This window comes from Phoenix dactylifera, chromosome 8 (genome assembly GCF_051530095.1).
Source record: "Phoenix dactylifera cultivar Ajwa chromosome 8, Ajwa_hap1_PhDact_Kaust_v1.1, whole genome shotgun sequence".
Taxonomy (NCBI): domain Eukaryota; kingdom Viridiplantae; phylum Streptophyta; class Magnoliopsida; order Arecales; family Arecaceae; genus Phoenix; species Phoenix dactylifera.
This window is the reverse complement of record NC_143197.1, coordinates 9,554,617-9,581,226: the sequence shown is the minus strand read 5'-3', so window position 1 is coordinate 9,581,226 and position 26,610 is coordinate 9,554,617. Positions and strand designations below refer to the sequence as shown.

The following is a 26,610-nucleotide window of genomic DNA, read 5'->3' as shown; positions in this document are numbered from 1 at the left end:
CACCAGCCGACGCGCCGCCACCTATTGTTCCAGCAGCGGAGCTCCTCCCCTCTCGGCTCGCGGTCGCCCCCGGGTCCAATTTCCAGCAACAGTTGGCGCTAGAGGAAGGGCCCGAGTTGCGGCCATGAAACTGAGAAGTAAGGGAGCTTCCAATGCCTCTCGACGTCCTCCACCCAGTCCTGGACACTCTGTCCAGAACTCGCCGCCTCCGGCCGAGTCAACTCCTCCAGTTCGGCCGGAGCAGTTCGATGCCCTGGTGCAACAGGTGCAGGCCTTGGCCACCGCTGTCCAAGGCTTGCAACCCAGGGGCATCCCGACGGCACCGCTCCCTCCGGCCCCAGTTCAGCCGGTGCCTCCTACAAACGGACTCCCCCTTCGAGGTCAGGACTCTCAAGTCCAGGCCTCCCCCTGGAGAGAACATCCAGTTAGAGGCCCTGGTGGTTGGCCACAACCCTCGGAGGTTGAGTCAGTTCCAGGGCAACCTGCACCGGAGTGGACCGCTGCAGCGATTCCCCAGAATGATGAGCTCGACAAGAAGGTCGAGAAGCTGGAGCGCCAGATTCAGGCACTCCACGGAAGAAAATCGGGACGTGACAGTGACTTCGAGTTCACCACGAAGTCCCCCTTCTCCCAGCAGATTGAAGACGAGCCAGTCCCGCCACGGTTCAAGATGCCCCAGGTGGAGCCTTACAACGGCAGGACCGAACCCCTTGACCACCTGAAAAGTTATCGGGCCTTAATGGCCCTACAGGGAGCCTCGGAGGCCATGCTGTGCAAAGCTTTTCCAGCAACGCTCCGAGGACCAGCCCGGCTTTGGTTTACCGGGCTGAAGTCGAGTACCGTTTCCTCCTTCGAGCAGCTCGGCAGGCAGTTTGCCAGCAATTTTGCCGCCAGCCAGCCCCAGCGGCGGACATCGGACTCCCTCCTTGACATAAAACAAAAGGAGGGAGAGTCCCTCAGGGAGTATTTGGACCGATTTACCGCCGCAACATGGGAAGTCCGGGAGCTCGACCAGTTAATCGCCATGTCGGCACTAAAGACTGGAGCCCGGTCTTATAGGTTCCTCTTCTCTATCAAGAAGAATTTCCCTGCGGACCTCACTGAGATGCTGGTTCGGGCGTGGAAGTACGCGAAGGCTGAGGAAGCCGTGGCCATGAGGCGGAGCGGAACCGAGCAGGCTTCCAAGAAACAGAAAAGACGCCGCGAGGAGCGTGGCCAGCCCAGAAGCCCGTCCTCGCGCCGAGCCAAGAATCCACCCCGTCTGAAGAGTCCACCCCGACTACGGGGACCGCCTCAGTAGAGGTCACCACTCCGCCCGAGGTTTCCACCACGGGCCCGTGCACCCGAAGGGAGATATGAAAACTACACTCCCCTTACTGCTCCTCGGGCCGAAATCCTCATGGAGATTGAGGGTCGGGATTATTTCCGGCCCCCGCCTCCAAGACGAGATCCCGGAGCCCGGCGTGATCCCCGGAAGTACTGCCGTTTCCATCGGGATCATGGCCATGATACGGAGGATTGTTTTCAGCTCTGGAATGAGATCGAAGCGCTCATCCGCCGAGGGGTGCTCGATCGATTTGTGCGAGGCCGGCGTGAAGAAAAGAGGCCGGCGGAGAGAGCTGCACAGCCTGAAGATTCAAATGCCAACAGGCCCATCGCCGGCACCATCAATACCATCCAAGGCGGGGCCTCGGTTGGAGAAGCTTCAGGGGAAGGAACCTCCTCAAAGCGCCTACGCGCCTCGGAAGCCATCTCGTTCTCCGATGATGACTTGGAGGGAGTCGAAACTCCCCACGATGATGCTGTGGTCATCTCTATGGTTATGAATAGATTCGATGTAAAACGCATCTTAATCGATAATGGAAGCTCGGCGAACGTTTTGTATTTTGATGCCTATTGTAAAATGGGGATGACAGAGGAGCAACTACGGAGGATGAATGCTCCGTTGGTCGGATTTACTGGGGATTCGGTCCCAGTGGAGGGCGAGGTCGATCTCCTGGTCACGGTCGGGCTCGCCCCCCGGGAAAGTACCGTGAGAATGACCTTCTTTGTGATACGCCTGCCCTCAACTTATAATGCCATCCTTGGAAGACCAGGTCTCAACGCCCTTTGAGCAGTGGTCTCAACTCGCCACCTGCTCATGTGATTCCCCACCAGCCAAGGAGTTGGCGAAGTTCGTGGGGACCAGGCGGTAGCGAGACGATGCTACATGGCGACCCATGAGGCGAAGCGACCGGCCGAGGTGCCGGCCCCAGCAACCGACCAGCCTTCAGCTAAAACCCTGGAGGCACGGGTCGGTCCTCAGAAGAATCGAGTAGAGCCCGGTGAGCTACTAATCCAAGTTCCTTTGCACGAAAACTTTCCCGAGCTAACCGTGCAGGTCGGCTCCGGCCTCAATGATCGCGAAAGGGATCGCCTCGTCAACTTCTTGCGGAACAACATGGATGTCTTCGCATGGTCGCCCGCGGATATGCCGGAGATAGATCCAGAGATCATGGTCCACCAGCTCCAAGTAAAGCCAACCTGCAAGCCCGTGCGACAAAAGAAGCGAGGCGCCGCCCCTGAACGACAACGAGCAGCAGCCGAGGAGGTTGACAAACTTCTTGAGGATGGCTTCATTCGGGAGATATCCTACCCGGAGTGGCTCGCCAACGTGGTCCTCGTCAAGAAGGCTAGTGGGAAATGGCGCATGTGCGTGGACTACACCGACTTGAATAAAGCCTGCCCAAAGGACAGCTTCCCACTCCCCAGCATCGACCAGCTTGTGGACTCCACCTCGGGGCACGAGCTGTTGGCATTCATGGACGCCTTCTCCGGATACAACCAGATCCGTATGGCGCCAGAAGATGAAGAAAAGACGGCCTTCATCACCGACGGGGGTACCTACTGCTACAAGGTAATGCCATTCGGCTTAAAGAATGCCGGAGCAACTTATCAGAGGCTGGTCAGCTGGATTTTCAAAGACCAAATAGGCTGAAACATGGAGGTCTATGTTGATGACATGCTGGTGAAAAGCAAGATGGCGCAAGACCATGTGACCGACCTTGATGAAGCATTCTCCACACTCCGAAGGTACCAAATGAAGCTCAACCCAGCCAAATGTGTGTTCAGAGTCACCTCGGGCAAATTCCTTGGCTTCATCATTATGCAGCGGGGAATCGAGGCCAATCCTGAAAAGATCCGAGCGCTCCAGGAGATGACGCCTCCGAGGACAGTCAAAGAGGTACAATGGCTTATGGGCCGAGTTGCAGCTCTCGGAAGATTCATCTCCCCATCGGCCGAGCGCTGTCTTCCATTTTTTGCGACTCTTAAGAAGCCAAAAAACTTCCTATGGTCGGCCGAGTGCCAGCAGTCTTTTGAAGAGCTCAAGCACCTTCTTGCTTCCCCTCCCCTGCTCACAAAGCCTCGGCAGGGTGAACTCCTCTACCTTTATTTAGTTGTTTCCCCTGTAGCAGTGAGCTCGGTCCTGGTTCGGGAGGAGGGCAAGCTCCAAAAGCCAGTATATTACACCAGCCGGGTCTTGAGGGATGCTGAGACCCGATACTCCAAGCTGGAGAAGACTGTCTATGCCTTGGTTATCTCAGCTCGGAGGCTCCGACCCTATTTTCAAGCCCACACAATGGCCGTGCTGACCGACCAGCTAGTAAAGCAGATCCTGCAAAGATCAGACCGCGCAGGCCGGATTACCAAGTGGGCCGTCGAGCTTGGAAAATTTGACCTCGAGTACCGACCCAGACCGGCGATTAAAGCGCAGGCACTCGCCGACTTTATAGTCGAGTGCACCATACCGGACGAGGCCGAGCCCGAACCTGAGCCTACGCCAACAGAGCAGACCCCGAGTTTGGCATGGACTTTGCATGTCGATGGCTCTTCAAACTCGGGGGGTAGCGGAGCGGGTCTCATCCTCACCAGTCCGGAGGGGGTGGTTGTCGAACAAGCCTTACGCCTCGAGTTTTCTGCTTCCAACAACATGGCGGAATACGAAGCACTCGTTGCTGGGCTCAAGTTAGCCAGAGAGCTAGGAGTGAAGGACCTGAGGGCCTTCAGCGATTCTCAGCTCGTCGTCAACCAAATCCTGGGTGACTTCGAAGCCAGAAACCTCACAATGCAGGAATATCTTCGGAAGGTACGGGATCTCACCTCGACCTTGAATTCTTTCCACATCCAACATGTCGCCAGGTCAGAGAACCTTAGGGCCGACCAGCTGTCAAAGCTGGCGTCCTCTCGCATGAGCGAGCTCCCCAAAACGGTGGCACTGGAGTATCTCCAAAAACCCAGTACGGAGGAGCCCGAGTAGGCCCTTTGCATCGAGTACGAGCCAAGCTGGATGGACGAGCTCATCAGCTATCTGCAAGACGAAGTCCTCCCCAGTGATGAACGTGAGGCTCGCCGAGTAAAGCGTTCCGCCACCTGGTACGCATTGCACGAGGAAAAGCTTTATCGAAGATCTTTCACCTCTCCCCTCCTCAGATGTCTCCGCCCGACAGAGGCTGACTATGCAATGCGTGAAGTCCATGAAGGGATTTGTGGAAATCATCTGGAAGGACGAGCATTGGCCTATAAGATTTTGCGCCAAGGATACTACTGGCCGACACTCCAGAAGGATGCTTTGGACTTCGTCCAAAGATGCGACCGATGCCAGAGAAACGCCAATGTCCAACGCCGACCCTCGGCTCCGTTGACTTCCATCAGCTCCCCTTGGCCTTTTGTCCAGTGGGGAATCGACATTCTGGGACCATTCTCTCTGGCTACCGGGCAAAGGAAATTTCTAGTCGTCTCCATCGACTATTTTACCAAGTGGGTGGAAGCCGAGCCACTCGTCCGGATCACCGAGCAGAAGATGCGGAATTTTGTCTGGAAGTCAATAATCTGCAGATTTGGGCTCCCCCGCATCCTCATATCAGACAACGGCCGCCAGTTCGACAACCTCCGCTTTAGAGAGTTCTGCTCCAAACTCGACATCGACCACCGCTTCACCTCGGTCACGCACCCCCAGACGAACGGAGAAACCAAGGTAACAAACCGTACTATTTTGCAGGAGCTCAAAACCAGGCTCGACAGATCTAAAGGACAGTGGGTCGAAGACCTATACAATGTCCTGTGGGCTTACCGGACCACATTTCGTGTCCCCACCGGCGAGGCTCCCTTCAATTTAACATATGGAACGGAAGCTGTCATCCCGTTGGAAATTGGACTCCCTTCTCCGAGGGTAGAACACCATGATGCCAGCTCCAATTCCTCACAGCTCAGGAACAACCTGGACCTGATCGAGGAAACAAGGGAGGCCGCCCGAGTTCGCATGGCGAGGTACCAGCAAAAGACAGCATAGTACTACAACGCCAGGGTCAAAGTTAAATCTTTCAAAGCAGGGGACCTCGTCCTTAGAAGAGCCGAGGCCTCCCGACCAACTGAGCAAGGGAAACTGGCTCCAAATTGGGAGGGACCTTACCGAGTCACACGCGTCCGGCGGCCCGGAACTTACAAGCTGGAGTCTCTCGATGGGACTCCCATTCCACGAAGCTGGAGTTCTGAAAATCTCCGCACCTGGCTCGGCTCGTCAATCAGCATAAAGCGGAGCCAGACGCCTTGACGAAACCTTGGAGCGTCAAGCATCGAGCTCGGCTCGATCTCCACCAAACATCGAGCTCGGCTCGATCTCCACCAAACATCGAGCTCGGCTCGATCTCCATCAAATACCTCGACTACGGTCGGGATGCCCCAACACTTCGGGATGACGGAGCACCTACGTGGTCTCCCTAAAGATGTTCGTGAGTTCGTGAGTTCGTGAGTTCGAGATGCGGTCTCCACCAAACATCGAGCTCGGCTCGATCTCCACCAAACATCGAGCTCGGCTCGATCTCCACCAAACATCGAGCTCGGCTCGATCTCCACCAAACATCGAGCTCGGCTCGATCTCCATCAAATACCTCGACTACGGTCGGGATGCCCCGATACTTCGGGATGACGGAGCACCAACGTGGTCTCCCTGAAGATGTTCGTGAGTTCGTGAGTTCGTGAGTTCGAGATGCGGTCTCCACCAAACATCGAGCTCGACTCGATCTCCACCAAACATCGAGCTCGGCTCGATCTCCATCAAATACCTTGACTACGGTCGGGATGCCCCGATACTTCGGGATGACGGAGCACCTACGTGGTCTCCCTGAAGATGTTCGTGAGTTCGTGAGTTCGTGAGTTCGAGATGCGGTCTCCATCAAACATCGAGCTCGGCTCGATCTCCATCGAACATCGAGCTCGGCTCGATCTCCATCGTACATCGAGCTCGGCTCGATCTCCATCGAACATCGAGCTCGGCTCGATCTCCATCGAACATCGAGCTCGGCTCGATCTCCATCGAACATCGAGCTCGGCTCGATCTCCATCGAACATCGAGCTCGGCTCGATCTCCACCAAACATCGAGCTCGGCTCGATCTCGATCTCCATCAAACATCGAGCTCGGCACGATCTCTTGTTCGTGATCAGTGAAAGATCCGTGATAGGCAACAATCTTTGATGGCAATTGGCTTCTATTATGCCGGCGTCCCCAAAGAACGGACTCCGAGGAGAAGAGCATCCTCAAAATCGCCAGGCGAAGTTCACAGCCTTGGCATAAGACGCTCATGGTACCAGGTATCCATTCAATTAATGTCTTTACATTATTTCATTTGCTTCATTCCTGATTAATTAATTACCTGAATGAAACCCCGACCAGGTCGAGGTACCTGGTCGGGCCAATCATTGCTCGGCCTCACCCGTCCCACATGCACTGTTCGATAGCGAGCTATAGCCTAGTTTTTACCGGCAGCTCGATGAATCCTCATCCCGAGCTTCGGGACATCGACTCGGTTGTCGAAAGAAGTCCGACAATCCGCCTCGGCAACCTAAGGTCCGAGTTTGAAGTTCGAATAAAGTTCGAGCTTAGTGACCTTTGGTCCTGGGGCTCGGCCGAATTCTGAGCTAAGCTCGAAAAGGCTTGCCGAGCCTAAGCGTATCCTAGACATAAGCATCGCGATATCACTGGTCGAAGGTCCGAGCAGCGAAAATTCATACCTAAGCTCGGACTAGACAAATATGCCAAACTTGAACGCAGGTCTAACTGCATAGCGGACAAAATTGGGGTTACAGAGCCCAAGTCCTTGGAACCTAAAGCGGATCCAAGTTAAGAAACCTAGGTCTACCGAAGATCAAAACACAAGCCAATTGCGAGTTACGAAAAAATATCTATTCAAAGGTTTTCATTTAAAGGAGCCCGTAGGCTAAGTACAAAGCTCGGGCTCGGCCTCAACAGTATGGAGGTCATCCCATTTTACAAAAAGAAAAACGAAAAACTTTAAGGCTCAGCCCTACTGTCCTCGGCGACTTCAGGAACGGCTGGCTCCTCCGCGATCGAGGCCTCTACCTCAGTAGCCTCGGCAACCTCAGGAGCAGCCTCGCCCGCCTCGGCCGGGCCCTCCTGGTCAGCCCCGTCAGATGCCAGAGCTTCCGCCTCCGCCTCGGACTCCTCGACCCCCGCTCCTGGTTGAAGCAGGTTAGGGTCGAAGTCTGGAAGAAGCCGCCGTAGTTGGTTGCGGAAGTCTTTGAAGCCCTGGATGAGCCCGTTCATGCCTTCCTCTTCCAGTAAGTCGCGAAACTCTTCCGATTCACGGAAGAGTTTAACGGCGTCTTGGGCCTGCTCCCTAGCCTCCTGCTCCCGAGCCTCATGGTAGGCGGCCTTCCGCTCCAAATTTTTTATTTCCCATTCGCGATCAACGAGCAAAGATTGTGCGTCGAGCAAACGGGCCTCGAGCTCTTGGGTTTTGAGGTGAGCCTCCTGCTCGCGGTTGGCAAGCGCCGACTCGGCCTCGGCCAGACGAGCCTCCGCAGCGCGCACTTCAGATCTGGCAAGTGCATGCACGCCCTTCTCCTCTTCGAGCTCGGCGGTTAGAGCCCGAACCTCGTCCTCGGCCGCCCCCATTCTTGTTTGGAGCTCCTGGCGCTCGGCCTCGGACGCAAGACGCCTCGCCTCGGCCTCCTCGTGCCCCCGCTGATGCCTTCTGGATCGCTCCCGATAATCCTGGATTATATGCATCAGCGTCTCCGTCTCGTGCAGATGCTGTAAAAAAGGGATGTGAGAAACGAATTTAAAATAAAACTTGCACAAATATAGTTGCACGAACGAAGAGATGAACTTACCCGGACGGCAGAGCAAAGGGCAGAGTCCATGAAGGCGCCATAATTCATGGACCGGATCTTGGCCTGGTCGGCCGGGAGCAGCGCGACCCGAAGAACCTCGCGCGCTACCTGGGGGTTATCGAGGGCCGAGTCGCCCTCGAAAACCGCCCACCCGGGAGCGTAAGGCACCCGCTCCCGGGGGCCCGACGAGCCCGGAAGGCCGGCCTCGGCTGGCCTGGGCGGAGCCGACCCCGTAGCCCCTTGACTATTCCCCGGCTCGGGACTGGGGAATTGGGGTCGGACAGGCGGCCGATCTGACTGCCGCAAAGCTGGGGCGGGGCGCGCAAGCACCAAACCCGCCGAAGGACTCCTCCCTCCCTGGTCGGCGATCGGGGCTTCCTGCCGACCAGGAATTTGTGAAATTGGCGCCGGACATGGGAACGCTATCGTAGCCCCACCGGAGCTCGCGCCCCTGGAGCCTAGGCCCTCCCTCCGACCCGCCTCGGAATGCGCGGTGCTGGGAGCGCCCGTCTCGGCCGCCGTGGTCACCGAGACCTTCGCCTTCTTCTTCGGCTCGGTCGGCTCCCCCGCGAGCTCGGCCGCCCTCTTTTGAAATCGGGCGTACAAGACCTCGCTCTTGGTCACCATTTTCGCGATATCTGCAAGGGCGAGCAGGATTAGAACGCAGAATAATAGCAGAATAAAAAGCGACTTTCTATTGTTACCCTTACCCTGAGGACGCGCCGAGCTCAGGCCAACATTCACTAGAGCGTCCTCACTTATGAGGCCGCTCAGTAGAATACCGTCCCTGAGGCTGCGAACGGTGTCGAGGATCCCCTGCTCGCACGTAGAAAGCTTGGGGACTTTATTGACGGACCTGAGTCGGATCGGCCTCCACCTAGGGTCAAACCCCCATGTCCGTTCGGAGCCCAGAAAGAAGAATTTCTTCTTCCACTCGTGAATGGACGAAGGAGCGCCCTGGAAGAGTGGCCGACCCGCCCGAAGGGTAATATAGAGCCACTCTCCGTCTCCCGGGTTCGACTTCAACACGAAGAGTCGCCGGAAAACGTTTACAGAAGTCGGAATCCCGAACGCCAAACATAGCGACAGGAAACCGACTACTATCCTCCAGGCGTTCGAAGTGAGTTGCGCCGGGACTAACTGGTACTCCGTAAGCAACTCGTTCACAAACCCATGAAAAGAAAATCGTAGGCCGGCCCAGAGTGCCTCCAGGTACATTCCGATCCGGCCTACCGGGGGATTCGTTACCCGATCCTCCGACCTGGCGGGCTCCAGACGGAACCCTCGTCAAGGAAAGAACCATTCCTCGGCCATCTCGACCTCCAACTCACTCATGGTGGACTCGACATCACTCGGACCGAGACCCATTAGGAAGAAGAAAGAAGGGTTCTGAGAGGATAAAGAAAAAGGGGACCTGTGAAGGATGCCGGAGATAAGAAGCTTCGGACTGAGAAAAGCTGGAGGAAGGAGACAATAAGAAAGTAGCAGGAGGCCAGGTGAGGATTTATATAAATCCCTCCAACGGCCCAGATCAGCGAGAAAAAATGCTGCTCCCCGTCCAGATCACGACGCGTGTTGGCCCGAAAGACGGAGCGCCACATTTAATTCGGGCTGAAGCTTCGAACACAGAAGCACCTCGTCGGATCGTGCGGCCCTATCATGAGCCCACGACGCGAGGACGCTTCGGAGAAGGCACCCTAATAATGAGATGTTTCGGGAAAGAAGAAACGCCGCCTATTAAAAGTACCTCGAAGCGCGCGATAATTCGAAACGCGCGATAATTCGAAATTTCCTTAACTTATAATGGCCCGATTAAAACTACTTCCCGCGCTCCAGCAGGTGGCCAGCTGGAACTCGGAAGTCGGGGGATAGTGTTGGGGGAAAACCCAAGTCATGCCAGCTCAAAGGCGCCCGACCAAGGAGCGCCGACCGGAAAGGCGCCCGACCAAGGAGCGCTCAAACTGGAGACACCCCGCTGAGCAACTGGCTCGGCTCGGCACCCGTGCCGAGCCCATGCCTTAATCAAATATCTAACCCCCGCCTAATCCTCTAGAGGATCTGACAACTAGATACCCGACTCCACCGTTCTCTGTTACCGTCCTCAAGCCATTAAGGCATGTGACCTCCGCAGGCCTTCGGCACGCCTTACCATTAATGCATGTGACCCCTGCGGGCCTCCGATGCACTCAACCATTAAATGAACACGGCTCAAGATGATCTCCGGATCACTGGACCATCAAAGCGTATGGCTCTCCCTGATCACCGGTTCACTCAGCAATCAATGCACTTGCCATCCATGAACCCCAGGCCCACCATGGCCGGCGGTTCAACCACTCCAACAGGTCTGATCAACCATGACAATTCGCTGACTCCGGTCTGATCCGGTCTTATTCTCCACAACGCCATTAATGAGCATGATCGTGCCCAATTATCACAAAGAGACAATCTACCCCGTCACCTCTCAGGTAACATAATATCCTTCTATAAAAGAGAACCTGGGGGGAAAGAAAAAAAAGAAGACACACAGGAACCAATATTCTCCTCTTTCACTCCACTCATATACTAGCCCCCTCTAACTTAAGCTTCGGAGGGCCGGCGCCGGAGATCCCGGCTACCGGCTTTTTTGCAGGATCCTCCAGGAGGACGCCACCAGCCGACGCGCCGCCACCTACTGTTCCAGCAGCGGAGCTCCTCCCCTCTCGGCTCGCGGTCGCCCCCGGGTCCAATTTCCAGCAACACAACTTATATTTATTAATCTTATAAATAATTATTAGTTGACATTAAATTAGATGTTATGGTCCATCTAGTATCTTCTCATTTGATTGTTTAGTAATTCATCTCTGGGTGATAATTGAAGTCCAAAATGCCTGATTAGGAACCAGTACTAATTACCACCTCGTTCTGCCCAAGGAAAATGCATGGCACAATGACAATAAAATAGCATATACTATGCAAAAGATAAAGTGAAAAAAAAAACAGAGATTCCATAGATTTTATCAAGATTGATGTCAAAATCTAAATCAAATTGACATGAAAAGGTTTTATTTAAGACTGCAAAAAACTTAAGATTAAGAAAATATATAGATCATAAGTAAGTCACTTTGCTACCTTGTAATTATTTTACATAAAATTTGGGCAACATTGGGCTCTCCAGTGAAGTCCATTCCGGGCAGAGGAAGCGTAGGGCTCTACAGCGAGCTTCCAATTTCCACAAAGCTGGAATGTTTCCTATGACCACATTGCCTTTGAATCTTCTCCACACATTTTGGGATAGCCCTAATATATCATTCTAGCATTTTATTTTAACCAAATGTCCACCTCAACATCTACATCATTGCAGTCACATACCAAAATTTTTGTATTGATTGAAGTATTGAACTTAAACAATATCAAAAAAATTATTATTATCACATTGGTATATCATAGATAACTATCAATTCCTTGATAGTTCCTGTCAATTCCATTTAATCTAAAGTTAAGAAACATATCTTTGTCTCGATCCTTATTCCTTTCTGTACCATAGATTCCACATATTAAAAGTCATCAAAATAAGTTTTACTTCCAATGATTGATGCCTAACTTCCATTTCATTCTTAGAAAAATTGCCCCTATCACACCTGGTTGCCTTCAAACATTCTTGCTCAAGAATACAACAAACTATTCTACAAACTGCAAATCTCAACAGCTTTTGAACCTTTTTATGCAATTAAATGCATCCATAAAATACCTCCATAATGACTACACTATATGGGATGTGACACAAGTAACATAAGAATAGACATTAACCACACATTAGGCACCACATGTGTCATCAGTCATCAGTCATCACCATGGCATACAAAAGCAAAGTATACATGCAGCATTTACCACTAGATCTTAACATATCTTTTTGCCACCTTTTTACCAGCTAGTTATCAGTTTCAAGATTTTTTTTATGATCAACTAAACATGTTAAAATTATTTTTTCAGACATCATATTTTTAGAAATTATTGTTATAGAAAAAATATTTTAGTAAGAATTTTTTTTTTTACCAAATGAGTCCTCTAAGACAAGTCCATCGCCGATGCAGCTAAAAGTCCAAGTGGAGAAAACGTGCACCAATACATAGCTTTTTCTCCCCGAGTTGCCTAACTAGACTCAGCCCAAAAATGTCATGCCATTCTCATGGCCAACTCTTCCCCTTGATTAGCGTTTAGCGTCCCAGAAAACGCGCACCCAAGACTTTCCCAACCAAAACCAGACCTTGCCCAACCGACTCCCCCTATACTTAGTCTAAACTAAATGACTGCTCAAATAAATCATTAAAACAAAGATAGCACTCTAAAATTTATAATTCTAATCAGTGGAACACGAGCACAGCCATGCACCTGTCGCACACCTAGTCATGCACTCGCCAACCCACAAGGTCCCACTGGATCACAGCCGTTGGATCTAAAATCATACAGGTTATACACCCCAAGTCAAACAAAATTCCATACCAACCACCCGGACTCTACCAATTAAAGAAGAATCTAGCGATTAAAATATAACGTATAATTTAGCTATCACCTTCCGGACTTATAATATTAGTAGTATATGATTATAAAATTAGTGCCAAAAGATATTAATCTCCATAACTAACATTTATATTAATTAATTTAGGGGATGAAGGATGATCGAACGTGGAAGCCGACGCGTCCATGGTCCCCGTCATCGTCTTATTCTCGCGGCGCCAACGGCGGAATTCCGGACTCCGACTCACTCTTTAAATGTCATTAAAAGCACAATTAAAGTCCGTATAAGTAAAAGCCCACGAAGCCCACATACTTGTCCGAAATAACTGATTCAACAAAAAGCCAAACCAACCTTTGTAAGGGCTGATTAGTCATTTTACTATTCCACAGCGGTCAAACCGAGGGTATTTTCGAAGTTTTGAAGAAGAGAAGGGTTTATTTTAGGTCTAGGAGAATCTCAGATGCACCTAGGCGGGGTGGTTCTATATACACCCCCCCTATTGCTAAGGACACCCCCCAAAAATCAAAAAGAAAATACCCAAACTAACCTTTAGTGTAATTACCATATTGCCCTTGAAATTTTCTTAGTACACCCCTCCTCCTCCTCCTCCGTTTCGTTTTGAAAAAAAAAAAAACCTTGCCCCCCTCAAACCCCCCTTAAACCCCTCGATCCATTTACATCATTTAGGCGATCTTTGAAGGAGATTTAAGCCCCATTCGAAGCATGGACAAGCAACTAGTGAATTGGGACGAAGAATCGGCCGCAAAGGTACGTGTTCCACCTTGTTTCGAAATTTTTTTTTTTTCACGGTTCGTGCTCCGTTCGGCACTGGATCGCCGAACAAAAGGCTTCTGTTCGGCTGAACAGTGCCGAACAGAAGCCTTCTGTTCGGCAACCCTCAACCGAACAGAAGCCTTCTGTTCGGCTGCACAGTGCCGAACAGAAGGCTTCTGTCCGGCACTGTGCAGCCGAACAGAAGGGTTCTGTCCGGCACTGTGCAGCCGAACAGAAGGGTTCTGTCCGGCTCAGTGCAGCCGAACAGAAGCCTTCTGTTCGGCACTGTGCAGCCGAACAGAAGGCTTCTGGTGCCAAATCACGTGCCGTGCTGAATTTTGTGCCGAACAGATCCTCTGATTCATTAATTCTTGGTGATAAATTATTTTATATGTAGGGCTATGCTACAACCGAATCGAGTATAATTGGATCAGAATTTGTACTGGATTACACAAGCGAATTTACAACTTACCAGGTATTATAATGTATTGTGCAATTTTGTATTAGTTTAGCGAGCTATTTTTACAACTGTGTACTTACATAAATTGTTTAATGTATAGATCTTCAAGAGTAGAGAGGACTTGTGTAATTGGTGTCGTGAAGCTGGGAGGCGAAATGGTTTTGTTGTTGTAATCAAATCATCCGATGCAGGTACCATTTCTAAGAAACCCAGAATTACGTTAGGTTGTGAGAGGGGTGGGACGTACCGAACCAAAAAAGAAAAGCGAATAAAGACTGCCTGTGGGACAAAGAAGTGTGGATGCCCTTTTGCATTAAGAGGAAAGAAATTGGATACTGCGGATGATTGGATATTACTGGTCGTATGTGGAGTGCACAATCATCCCGCTGCAGAGAATCTGGAGGGGCACTCATATGCAGGGAGATTATCTGAGCAGGAGACGGAATTGTTAGTGGATATGTCGAAGAGTTTGGTTCGTCCAAAGGACATATTATCCACATTGAAGGAAAGAGATGCCCTCAATGTTACGACTATCAAGACTATCTACAATGTACGTCAACGGTTTATGGTTGCAGAGAAAGCCGGAAGGTCTGAAATGCAACATCTATTAGGTAAATTATCAGAGGCTAAATATATTGAGTGGCATATGAATTGTACTAATACGGATGTTGTGCATGACTTATTTTGGGCACACCCTGGCAGCATTGATTTGTTCCGTGCATTTCCCCGTGTGTTGATAATGGATTGCACGTACAAGACGAATAGGTATCGTCTTCCGCTCTTAGAGATTGTGGGGGTGACATCTACTGACATGACATTTTCAATTGCTTTTGTATACTTAAATTCTGAGCGGGAAGAAAGCTATACTTGGGCATTAGAGAGATTGCGCAGTGTCATAGCTGATGATGTTTTGCCTGAGTTGATTGTTACAGATAGAGACTTGGCTTTGATGAATGCAATTCATAGAGTATTTCCTACTGCTAGACATTTATTATGTAGATGGCATATTAGTAGGAATGTTTTGGCCAAGTGCAAAAAAATTTTCGAATTGAAGGAGAAATGGGATAAATTTATTATGAGTTGGAATGTACTAGTGCTGTCCTCCACGGAAGACGAGTATAATGATCGCTGGAGTGCACTGCAGAGAGAGTTCGGTACCTATCCAGATGCACTACAGTATGTGTCAGATACTTGGCTGAGCAAATACAAGGAAAGATTTGTTGCGGCGTGGACGGATACATGCAGGCACTACGGAAATGTGACGACAAATAGGTATCACAAATAAAGACTCATTTAATTTTAATTTGCCTCAATTGTTATATCTAACTTTCATTTGTTTACTAGGGTCGAGAGTGCATATGCAAAGCTCAAAAAGCAGCTTGGATCAAGCCAAGGAAGTTTCGAGTCATCTTGGACTAGAATACATGGATTGATTGAGTTGCAGCACAGCTCCGTTAAAGCCTCATTGGAGAAGAGTTTATTGGTAGTGCAGCACAACTTCAAGCCAGCTGAATTCAAAGAGTTGCGAGGTTTCATATCTATAAGTGCGTTAAATCATGTCCTCGCCCAATCGAAACGAGCCAATTCAGTTGGGTTTGATGATTCAAATTGTGGGTGCGCTATTCGACGCACACATGGTATACCATGTGCTCACCAGATTGCGCGGTACAGGGTGGAAGGTCGGCCCATTCCTCTCGACTGCATAGATCCTCATTGGAGGAAACTTGATATTCTGCCTACCCCCCCCCCCCCCCCCCCCGTGCAGCCAATTCAGTTGAGTTGTGATGCAGAGTTAGATTTGATTGCGCTGCGATTCAAGAAGTTAGATGGGGCTTCTCAATTGCAGATGATCAAGAAGTTACGAGAGATTGCAAGTCCAGATAGTACACCTCTTTTAGAGCCTGCAAAACGGAAGACCGGTTCACGTGGGCGCGCTTCAATGAAGGTTGATACGTCTACTCGACGTGACCCGTCTGCGTTTGAGTTGGTTCTATCTGGACAGGATAGTTATTCACCTGGTGTTGAGAAAGTTACCATCCGCAATCCATCTACTCAGATTCAAAAGAGGAGGCCCAAGCAAAAGGTAAGTACTAAATATTTATTTCCTTACAATAGGTATCACAACGTCTACGGGACGGTCCGTGCCGTGCCGGTATGTGATGTGCCGATACGGGACATGTCGGGACGTGCCGTGCCGAGATGTGCCGATACGGAACATGTCGGGACGTGCCGTGCCGAGATGTGCCGATACGGGACATGTCGGGACGTGCTGTGCCGAGATGTGCCGATACGGGACATGTCGGGACGTGCCGTGCCGAGATGTGCCGATACGGGACATGTCGGTACGTGCCGTGCCGATACGGGACATGTCGGGACGTGCCGTGCCGTGCCGGTACGGGATGTGCTGAGACGGATAACTATTTGGATATTTCTGCCATTGTTACATATTTTCTATCATTTGATATTATTTGCAGGTTTTTCGTACTAGAGCCCAGTCACATACGCCCATTATCTATATTGATGCTATTCCTTCTGCCTTGAGACCATACATCCAGCATATCAAGGATGTAAAAGCTGATGGGAATTGCGGATTTAGGGCAATAGCTGACTTACTGGGATTTGGAGAAGATGACTGGGTGCGTGTTAGAAGGATTTATTGCAAGAGTTGCAATGTCATTCGGACCACTATCGCACATTATATGGTGTGGAAGGGACGATTGCTGAGATCACTCATGCATTATCATATTATGATGATTGTCCACCATATGACAGATGGATGACTATGCCGGGCATGGGTCATCTTATAGCATCCTGCTATAATGTTGTCCTATACCATCTCTCGTTGCAACAATGTCTGACCTTCCTACCTCTCCGTTCTGTGCCAGTACCTCTTCTATCCCGCAAAGATATCGCTATCGGATTCGTAAATGGAAATCATTTTGTTGAGGTACTACGTTCACAACACTTGCGAATATTTAATTTTGCTTATTAAATTTTGCTTATTTATAATTTTGTAGCTATTAATATTTTCTTATTTCTAATTTTGAAGGTGTTCTTGTTGCCGGGACATCCCGTTCCGCCAGTAGCGACCAACTGGCGAAAATATCATCTTCCTTGTGCTACCGGATGGAAAAATTCATATGAAGCCCGGATTCAACAGTTCAAAGAGAGCATCTCACCTAATGTTATAATTAGCGAGACAGTAGAGTTAGATTGATTGTTTATATATGTACAATTTTTGAAAGTTGCAAACAGATGTAAACATATGAAGACTGTTGTTTCCGTTGAGATTTCAGATGTAAACAGAAACATACTTAAGAGCTGGTGGGAGCAAACAAATCAAACAGGGGAACTAATAGACCTTTCTGATGTACAAGAACTTAACGGTGACAAGCTTGAGCAGATGATTAACACATTTGGTGGGTTTGATCTGGTTATTGGTGGAAGTCCATGTAATAATCTTTCAGGTAGCAACCGCTATAGTCGTGATGGGCTGGAGGGTAAACATTCATCTCTTTTTTATGATTATTTTCGCATCTTAGACCTTGTGAAGTGTATCATGGGGAAGAACTTCTGATTGCACCATCTCACTTTCTTGTTTTTGAGCAGGCATTATCATTTCTTTTGTTGGAAAAGAGGGCTCCGTGATGTTCTTGGTCAGGTGAGCGAAGCGCAAATAGGCTGCGCGCTTTATTTGGGGGAGTGAGAAATTAAGGGGGTGGTAGAGCATCTTTTAAATGTTTGCCTTTGATGATTGAGGCGGATTTTCTGATAAGCAACAGTTATGTTAGCTATGTATTTAAAATGTTGAAAGATCATGAGGATGTTCTCTTTGAACCTTAACTTGCATTGCAGAGTTAGATTGATTGTTTATATATGTACAATTTTTGAAAGTTGTAAATTTTTTTGGGCTCTTAGAGTCATGTACTGTGAAACTCCATCATCAATATAAATCAAAAAATATCTGTCTTCGCATTGTTAGATTGATTGTTATGTGCACTGTTATATTTGTGTAAAATAGAACGAGCCAGGCTTTACAAATATTACACGTAAATGTACCAAAAATATATATTTTTCATTAATATCAAAGGCTTTACAAAGATTACAAAGGCTCCATCATCAATCCCTATGACGCCGTCGTCGACGCGTGTACTGCTGTACGTCCGAATGAGAGGGTGCTGGATCCGAATGAGAGGGTGCTGTACTCGGGCCAGGCTCATCACCCAGAAGTAACTGATGCATCTGACAAATAGCATGAAATAGGTGCCCGGCACCTAGTGACGTAGCCTCTGAGGGACCCATCCGTACAATGTCGGTACTGATACCGAGTGCATCTGCATTACGCCGCCGGTGCATGTCAGCATCATCATGACCTCCCCTAGCTCCAGAATGAGTACTCGAGCGCAGATGAGGAGGCTGAACTGCAACGTGCGTGATACGGAGATACCACTCCATGTATCCCGGTACGCTGTCTGATGGCCGGGTAACTGGGTGGCTCCTGCTCGCCTGGCTCAGCACGTGGTCCTCCCACCGCTCCCAAAGCTGATCCATATAGGAGTAATGTATCCGGTACGAGCCTGCTGTGGAACCTCTGTTGGCTCGCGTAGGGGCTAGTGGCGCTCGAGGGATGGTCTGAATACGACCAAACTGTCTAAGAACCCTTTCTGGATGATAGGGTTCTACGATATCAAGGCACTTGATGGAGCCACTAAAAAATGCGATATCAATATATGGGCGATCTCCCCGAAGCCGATGATGGGGATCCCAAATAACCTGCAAAACAAAAGGTCCATTTCAGTTTTATACTATATCGCATATTAAAAGTACTGACAAACACAAGCAAATGGTAATATGATACGTACCTCATCGATGCTCAAAAGGTCCAATGACTCACGTAGAACCACTAAATGGTCCATCGTGGTACGGGATGGAGTACCGGGCATCCAGCGGTGCACGCGGGGACTGGCATCAGTATACTCGAGCGACGGGTGAGGACTGAGTGCTGGAAAATGCTCATAAATCCATGCCTGCAGAAGCGTCATATAACCACTGATCTGTCTCACTGATGACCTCGACGCAATCCCCAACTGCCGATACAAATATGCTAAGGCAGTTGTACCCCAGGCATATGTGCTCATCCTATCCAGATCCCGCAGTAAACACAGATACGCTATAGGCACCCTGGTCCCACTCTTATCAGCAAAGAGTGTGCAGCCTAACAAAAATAACAAATAGGCTCGTGCTGCACACTCTATCCTCTGCTGGCTGTCTCTACCAGATACAGAGTGAAACTGAGTCCTCAGCCACTCCATCCTCACAGACTGACCGCGCGATGACAGTACCTCCTGACGCGCGTCTCCAGCTAACACCCCCAACAACTCCACAAGTAGCTCCTCAGCATCCTGATCACTCATCCTCTCAGGAGAAACTGCTACTGAGGCACCTGCGACAGGAATCCCTAAAATGGCGGATACATCATCCAACGTGATAGTGATCTCGCCAAATGGTATATGGAAGGTGTTCGTCTCGGGCTGCCATCTCTCTACGAAGCCCGAAATCAGAATCTTATCGATGAATCGATAAGAGCACTGTACTAACTCTATGAGGCCCGACTGCCTCAATAGTGCTTTGAACCTGGTATTTGGTTGGTTTGAAGACCACCACTTCCATTCACCAACCTTGGCAGTATGGTTCATGCACTTTAGTGGAGCCCGTTCCTGTAATATAAATGTATAATTACTACTACTTTATAAAACATCAATAAACAAAATATAATGCTATAACAAATAAACAATACCTGTTGCCTCCAGATGGAAGCTGCTATATGCGTCCTGAAACTGATCAGGACGGACTCATCCTCTGGACCTCCTGGACATGGTCCAACGGACTCATCGTCTTCGCCCCTAGCGGGCATATTATCATGCTCTAACTCAGGAGAGGGCGATGGCATATGAGCAGGCTCGGGAGAAGCAATCCTAGCACGACGTCTCCTAGCTGACGCCGTAGGTCTAACTCTGGCGGGACCGGGATCCATGTCTGAAAATATAGAAATTCAATGTTAGGCTATATCAAAGAAAATAATTCAGCACGGCACGCGATTTGGCACCAGAAGCCTTCTGTTCGGCTGCACAGTGCCGAACAGAAGGCTTCTGTTCGGCTGCACAGAGCCGGACAGAATCCTTCTGTTCGGCTGCACAGTGCCGGACAGAAGCCTTCTGTTCGGCACTGTGCAGCCGAACAGAAGGCTTCTGTTCGGCACTGTTCAGCCGAACAGAAGCCTTTTGTTCGGCGATCCAGTGCCGAACAAAAGGGGAGGCGGGGGGGGGGGGGGGGGGGAGCTACCTCGAGGTGGTCGTGGAGGCGCCGGCGAGGTGCTCGTTGCTCGGGAGATGGCCGGGGAGGTGGTTCCGGGAGAAGCCGGCGAGGTGGTCGGAGATCGGGAGAATGCCGGCGACGAGAGGGAGAAGGGGGAACGGGGGGGTTTTGGGCGTTGGCGAGGTGCACTGCACCGACCGGCGACGAGAGGGAGAAGGGGGACACGGAGGGGGTTTGGCCGCCGGCGAGGTGCTTGAGGCGAGGTTTTTTGGGCGGAAGGGAGAAGCCGGCGGGTGTTTTGGAGGGGAAAAGCGGGGTGGGGGAGGTTTGGGGGGTGTAGAGAGCAATTTAGGTGAGGGGGTGGGGAGGGTGGGGGGTAATTTAGGAATTTTTAATTTTTTAGGGGTGTCCTTAGCAAATGGGGGGGTGTAGAGAGTATTTAATTTTTTTTTAATTTTTGGGGGGTGTCCTGAGCAATAGGGGGGGTGTATATAGAACCACCCACCTAGGCGGCATCCATGTTCAATAGTAGGCAAACGGATCGGACGTTCAGGACGGAGGATGGGTTAAAGATATTTTGTTCCTGCGGGATATCAGAACGGGACCCTTAAATAAATAAATACCAGCGAGAGTGCTGGGTTGAGAGCAGCACCACCCACGCGCCGGACATCGAGCGCGGGCGTATTTCCGATTAGATCCCTCTGGGGCTGGTCTCCTCTACAAAAAGCCTCCCCCCTCCCCTTCTTCCCTTCCTTCTAACAGCAAAGAGGCCGGAGATCTTTTGCGGACACCCCCCTCGAATATCTCCCGTTTACGTTTTAGTCCCTTGCCCTCTTCCTCCGCGACCGCCGACATGGGCTCGGAGCTCATCTATAGACGCCACGACCCTCAGCCCCAGGATGGCCCCGGCGGGTACTCGCCGAAGCCCCTGAAGCGGTGGTGGTGGCTGTCGCGGCCGCTCCGCTACCTCCTCCGCGAGCAAAGGCTTCTTTTTGTGCTCGTCGGAATGGCCCTAGCCTACCTCGTCGTCGCCTTCCTTCCCCGTGCGCCGCCAGCCGCGGGATCCGCCGTCGGGGCCCACCTCATGGTCGACCTTGCCCGCCGCTCCACCGCCGCCGCCGGCGGGGGAGGGTACTACAGCCACCGGGTGGCGCTCCCGGCGAGAGGATTCGTCGGGGGGAAGGTGCCGCTGGGGCTGAAGCGGAAGGGGCTGAGGATCGTGGTGACCGGCGGCGCGGGGTTCGTCGGGAGCCATCTCGTGGACCGTCTGATTGCTCGCGGGGACAGCGTGATCGTGGTGGATAATTTCTTCACGGGGAGGAAGGAGAACGTGATGCACCACTTCGGAAACCCTAACTTCGAGCTCATCCGCCATGACGTCGTGGAGCCGCTCCTCCTCGAGGTCGACCAGATCTACCACCTCGCCTGCCCGGCTTCCCCCGTCCACTATAAGTTCAATCCCGTCAAGACTATCATATCCTTTTCGATCGATGATATCTGTTCTTCCTCTATTCACAATTTCTTCTTTTCAATAGATTGGATTGGGTTTTTATTGATAATGATCTCTCTTCTAGCTCGGAATCCTCCCGATTTTGTTTTTTTATTTATTATGATAAAAAGTTCGCCTTTCTTTCAATTTTTCTATGGATTTCTTTTTTTTTTTATAAAGCTACCATCTTTTTCTTACAAATTCTACACATCGCTTAGAATTATTCCCATTTGGGAGTTTCTTTTTTCGATTCTTCCATGATTTTTTTTCATAAAGCCACATTTTTTCGCCTGCAAAATTGTAGGTTTTACGAATTGTTCCGATTCTTTCTCCCACTTTGTAATCTTTAGTGATTAAATCGCCTATTTCTTTCATTTCTTTAATCTCTGTTTTTTTTAATAAAGTTACAAATTTTCCCTTCAACATTTCTTAAATTTTACGCATTACTGTCTCCGCTTCATGGATTCATCTGAACAGAGCATCTCCTTTCACTCCCAAAAAAAAAAAAAAAATTCTTTTTATTATGCAAATTAATTCTCTCTTCTATGACTCCATGTGTTGCTGTTATAGAGGGGGCTTTCTTTTGTCTCTTTTTCCTTTCTTTTTCGGTAGATACTTTCATTTGTTTCTTTGCCGGGCAATCTCATCCTTAGATTCTACTTTTTTCGGGCACCTATTTCTATTTCCGGTTGAGTGGGGACTTACCATCTTCCCTCTTCTTGGGACTATGGGAAAAAGGTGGCAACTTTTTGCCTTATTTCTTCCCTGTTAGCCTTAATTCATCCATTTTGGGCTTTTTGCACAAGACCAACGTCGTGGGAACTCTCAACATGCTCGGCCTCGCCAAGAGGATCGGTGCCCGCTTCCTTCTCACCAGCACCAGCGAAGTCTATGGCGACCCTCTCCAACACCCCCAGGTTGAGACCTATTGGGGCAATGTCAATCCCATTGGTATCTCTCTCTCTCTCTCGGCTTGTCGGTATGTGGTGATATTGGTTGGGGGGGTGGGGATGAAAGATCTAACTTTGTTTCCTAACAATGCCAAATGGAATCCAACCCATTCAAAGGTCCAAATTTCTTTTTGTCCCCCCTCTTTTTGTTATTTTCTTTTGAAAATAATATATAAATTAAAAAGTGATTTTTAAACAGTAAAACATATAGAGCATATTTTCATTTAAAATTGTAAAGAAAAATGTTTATTGAAAAATAAAAGCAGCATTAGATGCATACCTTTTCTTTTTTGTCCATTTCGGTTGGTGGGATCGGGCTTCCCGGCTGTCGAGGGGTCACGTTACCTGTCTATCCGCCTCCGCGGGGACATCTGACACTTGTTTTGGGCTGGGCTCGCAGGCGTTCGGAGCTGCTACGACGAGGGCAAGCGTACGGCCGAGACTTTGACGATGGACTACCATCGCGGTGCCCAAGTTGAGGTGGCCACCCCCCTCTCCCTCTTCTCTAATTATCAATTAATTATAACCAAATTAGTTGCTTAATTAGCTGCTTATAAGGTAATTTTCATTAATTATTATTATTATTATTATTTTAATATGAATCATTTTTGTTTTAATTTCTGGGATACAGGTGAGGATTGCTCGGATCTTTAACACATATGGGCCTCGCATGTGCATCGACGATGGCCGAGTCGTCAGCAACTTCGTGGCCCAGGTCAGCCTCCCTTATTCTCGGCCCCTTTTTGGCTTTTTAATAATAATATTAATATGTTTGTATTAGTTTAATAATTTTAAGATACTTTATGGTTTAATTATCGTGCTAAAAAAATGGGGTTGTTGGGCACAATGTTTCAGGCGCTGAGGAAGGAGCCAATGACGGTTTACGGGGATGGGAAGCAAACAAGGAGTTTCCAGTACGTCTCAGATCTGGTAGGGTTTCTTCTTTGTCTCTTTCTTTAGAGGTTTAATATGTGGGAAAATTACAGCATATTTAGGTTTCTGTAAAACTCCTAATTTTTTTTTTATAGCTGCACTCTCTTTTGGCCAGAACAGACGAGTTGAGGCAAACTTGGTCACTATTTGTCTCAATTCGATTAGTTTAGAGCAAGATTTGAGCTGTTGAGGAATTACTAGTTTATGGTGAGGTTGTGAGAGTTTGAGGCTAGGATTTGCACAACTATATATTATTAATCTAGTATTTTTATTCGTAAAGTAAAACTCAAATGGCATGGCATGCGTTATTTATTTATTTAATTCAAGTTGAATCAAGCGAAACATGAATAATTAGGGTGTCATTGGGCTAGGCTTTGCCCATGCTTAATTTTTGGTCCAGGGTTTGAAATCTTAGTTCTAGTTAATTTTGTTTTGTTTTTTATTTTTCTTTTTTGCTTAACAAACTCTTTGGTTTTAGTCTGCTATACCTAAAGCTAACATAAGCATACCAAGCAGAAGACTAGCACACAAGTCCAGGATTCATGTCGGGACGGGCCAGGCTTATATTGGGCTGGATTTACCTGGAAATCAATTTTTTCGGGGCAGGCCCCAGCCCGGAATGGCTACTCCTGAGCACAACGTTGTTCATAGGCTTGAAATTTAGCCTAATTGGGCCTTCCTAGTCCACTGATACCTCGCAAGCTAGGCCCTGTGGTTAGTCTGTTAATTCAAATTCACATTTGGGGCTCTAGTTTTGTTTTTCATTTGGGCACATCCTCAACAAACTTGATCTTAGCTGCACGATGGCTGCTTGTAAACAGCTTGCTCAGCTTATAATGCTACCTCGCCGGCTAATCTTTATCTTAATAACCTGATTTATAAAAAAAGTTAGTGACTATGGAGCTGAGTATATCACAAAGAGATATCATCAATAAACTTCGATTGTTGTGATACGTTACATGAGAAGAGACATGTATGAGGAGATTGAAGCTCACAGATAAATTAGTTATAGAGATTTTGATTATGAGAACTTGCAACAGGTTGAGGGGTTGATGAGGTTGATGGAAGGGGAGCATGTTGGGCCATTCAACCTTGGAAATCCTGGTGAGTTCACAATGCTCGAGCTCGCCAAGGTGGTGCAGGAGACAATCGACCCCAATGCCCGGATCGAGTTCCGGCCCAACACCGAGGATGACCCCCACAAGCGCAAGCCTGATATCACCAAGGCAAAGGAGCTGCTTGGCTGGGAGCCCAAGGTCTCCCTCCGCCATGGCCTTCCCCTCATGGTCTCTGACTTCCGCAAGCGAATCTTCGGCGACCACGCCGGCTCTGATGCCACAACCGCTGGAACTGGCACCGCTTGAGAATCTTCTTTATCTCCGTTTCATTAGTCAATTGAGGACCTCATCCATGTTACACTCCAAGAAAGAGAAGAAGGAGAGGGATCAGTTCCGGTTACATTTCTATTCTTGATGACTTGGCTTATTGTTCCTTTATTTGTTGCCCGTATAGCTGCTATTGCTGTAGGCTGAGGAGAGCCAACTGCAGAACAGGAGTGCCAGAACCTTTCATTACCATATTCTTCTCTCCCATTTTTAAGTAATTTTTCCTCTTTGAATGTTGAAGGAGGTATTCCTTGTTATTTGTTATTGCATTACAATATAGATGTTTGGTTTCTGTCATCGAATTTTTCGTCTCTCTTTGGTGGCATGCCACTTGATTGTTGTTAGGACATAAGCTTTTCTGTAAGCCTACCTGTAAAGACAAGAGGTCTTCATACTTCTCTAACATCAAAGCTTAATCAAGTTTGGTATACCCTTATTTTAAAAGATGCAGGTTGGATTCTAATTCTATGTATGAATAGGGGAAAGAAGTTCTCTACTTTAAAGTTTGGTCTTTTGTAGGGTACAGGGACAGCACTCCTGGTGGGACTTTCACCCACCTGTGGAGTTTTATAGAGCTTATAGGTCTTGGACAACTCATCTCCCTCATGCTTCAATAGGATAAATGTCTTTGATAGGGAAACCCTCCACTGAGCAAAACAATTGGACAGGTTCATCAAACCCAGCATTTCACCAATAATTGTCAAGAATAAGCATGGCCACCTATGTTGGAGCTATTTTTGGCTAGCATTCAAAAATGCATGAGTTTAATCAGACTAACTAATTATTCCTCCACTGCTTCACCATCATCCGTGGATGATCTTTTTTAAAGAAGAGAGGGAGATTCACCTGCAATATAATTACCCAAGCTGAGATTTTTGGAGAAAACCATCCAAAACTCGAAATCAGAATCTCAAGGAATAAAGCGGCAGGGGCCGAGCCCAATTCTTTATAAGTTGTGCTTGAATTGTAACCAACAAAGTAATTCCTTGAGAAAATAATATAGCCTCTCAAACCCATGGAGGTACACTGATTGCTCCTCAAATATTCTGAAAAACAGAGTAGGGAAATTAATTGCACAGGATCAACCAGGTTATCACATGACTGGAAGCCAGGTTATCACATGACTGGAAGCTTCGTTATCAAACATTATCGCTGTTGCTTCCAGTACCCAAATCACCATACTTTCTAAATCATGTTGCTTCGTGTTGGGGGGGAAATGAATTGCCCCAAAACACATGGAGATGCATCGCCGGCACGTGATGACGGGCACAACGGCAGCAACCCTCAAGGCGCCCGACCTCAAAGGCGTCCGACCTTAAGGCGCCTAACTTCGGAGCTCACTACCTTGCGGCCCTGATCTCGACTAAGCTGAGCCCGATCGACCTTACATTCGAAGAAGACCCAGTTGAAGGATGAAGCAGACTTCTCCATTCCACCGAGAATCGAGTCCCTCTCCTCCTCATTCGGGATCCAATCCCATGACCTCCGCCTGAGCGACTATCAGCAATTAAATGCGCACGATCTCCACGGACCTCCCGCCTGCCTAAAATCTCAGGCCATCCACGGCAACTTGTTGACTCACTCAATCCCGTCCAGTCATCCACAGCAACTCATTAATTCACACGATCACGCCCAATCA

At 49.0% G+C, this 26,610-nt stretch overlaps 2 protein-coding genes across 4 annotated transcripts; both read left to right on the top strand.

Annotated features, from left to right (window-relative positions):
* The first annotated feature begins 13,315 nt into the window (after positions 1 to 13,315).
* LOC149752960 (putative protein FAR1-RELATED SEQUENCE 10) lies at positions 13,316 to 17,880 on the top strand. Of its 2 annotated transcripts, XR_016396141.1 has the most exons (5): positions 13,316 to 13,433; positions 13,837 to 13,914; positions 14,000 to 14,090; positions 16,949 to 17,399; positions 17,509 to 17,880. XR_016396141.1 is itself a non-coding variant. In XM_089924748.1 (3 exons), exons 1-3 carry the CDS (start codon positions 13,389 to 13,391, stop codon positions 15,182 to 15,184), a joined length of 1,308 nt encoding a protein of 435 aa, XP_089780874.1. In that variant the 5' UTR covers positions 13,316 to 13,388; the 3' UTR covers positions 15,185 to 15,427. The 2 variants fall into 2 exon arrangements, 1 of the variants encoding a protein (XP_089780874.1); XM_089924748.1 differs by lacking the exons at positions 16,949 to 17,399; positions 17,509 to 17,880 and having other exon boundaries at positions 14,000 to 15,427.
* A 3,053-nt stretch (positions 17,881 to 20,933) lies between these two features.
* On the top strand, positions 20,934 to 25,268 carry LOC103703616 (UDP-glucuronic acid decarboxylase 2-like). Of its 2 annotated transcripts, none has more exons than XM_089924747.1 (6): positions 20,934 to 21,689; positions 22,508 to 22,654; positions 23,054 to 23,133; positions 23,285 to 23,368; positions 23,509 to 23,583; positions 24,627 to 25,268. In XM_089924747.1, exons 1-6 carry the CDS (start codon positions 21,068 to 21,070, stop codon positions 24,948 to 24,950), a joined length of 1,332 nt encoding a protein of 443 aa, XP_089780873.1. In that variant the 5' UTR covers positions 20,934 to 21,067; the 3' UTR covers positions 24,951 to 25,268. The 2 variants fall into 2 exon arrangements, with proteins under 2 accessions (XP_089780873.1, XP_088558843.2); XM_088702717.2 differs by having other exon boundaries at positions 20,934 to 21,693; positions 22,512 to 22,654.
* Positions 25,269 to 26,610: the final 1,342 nt, after the last annotated feature.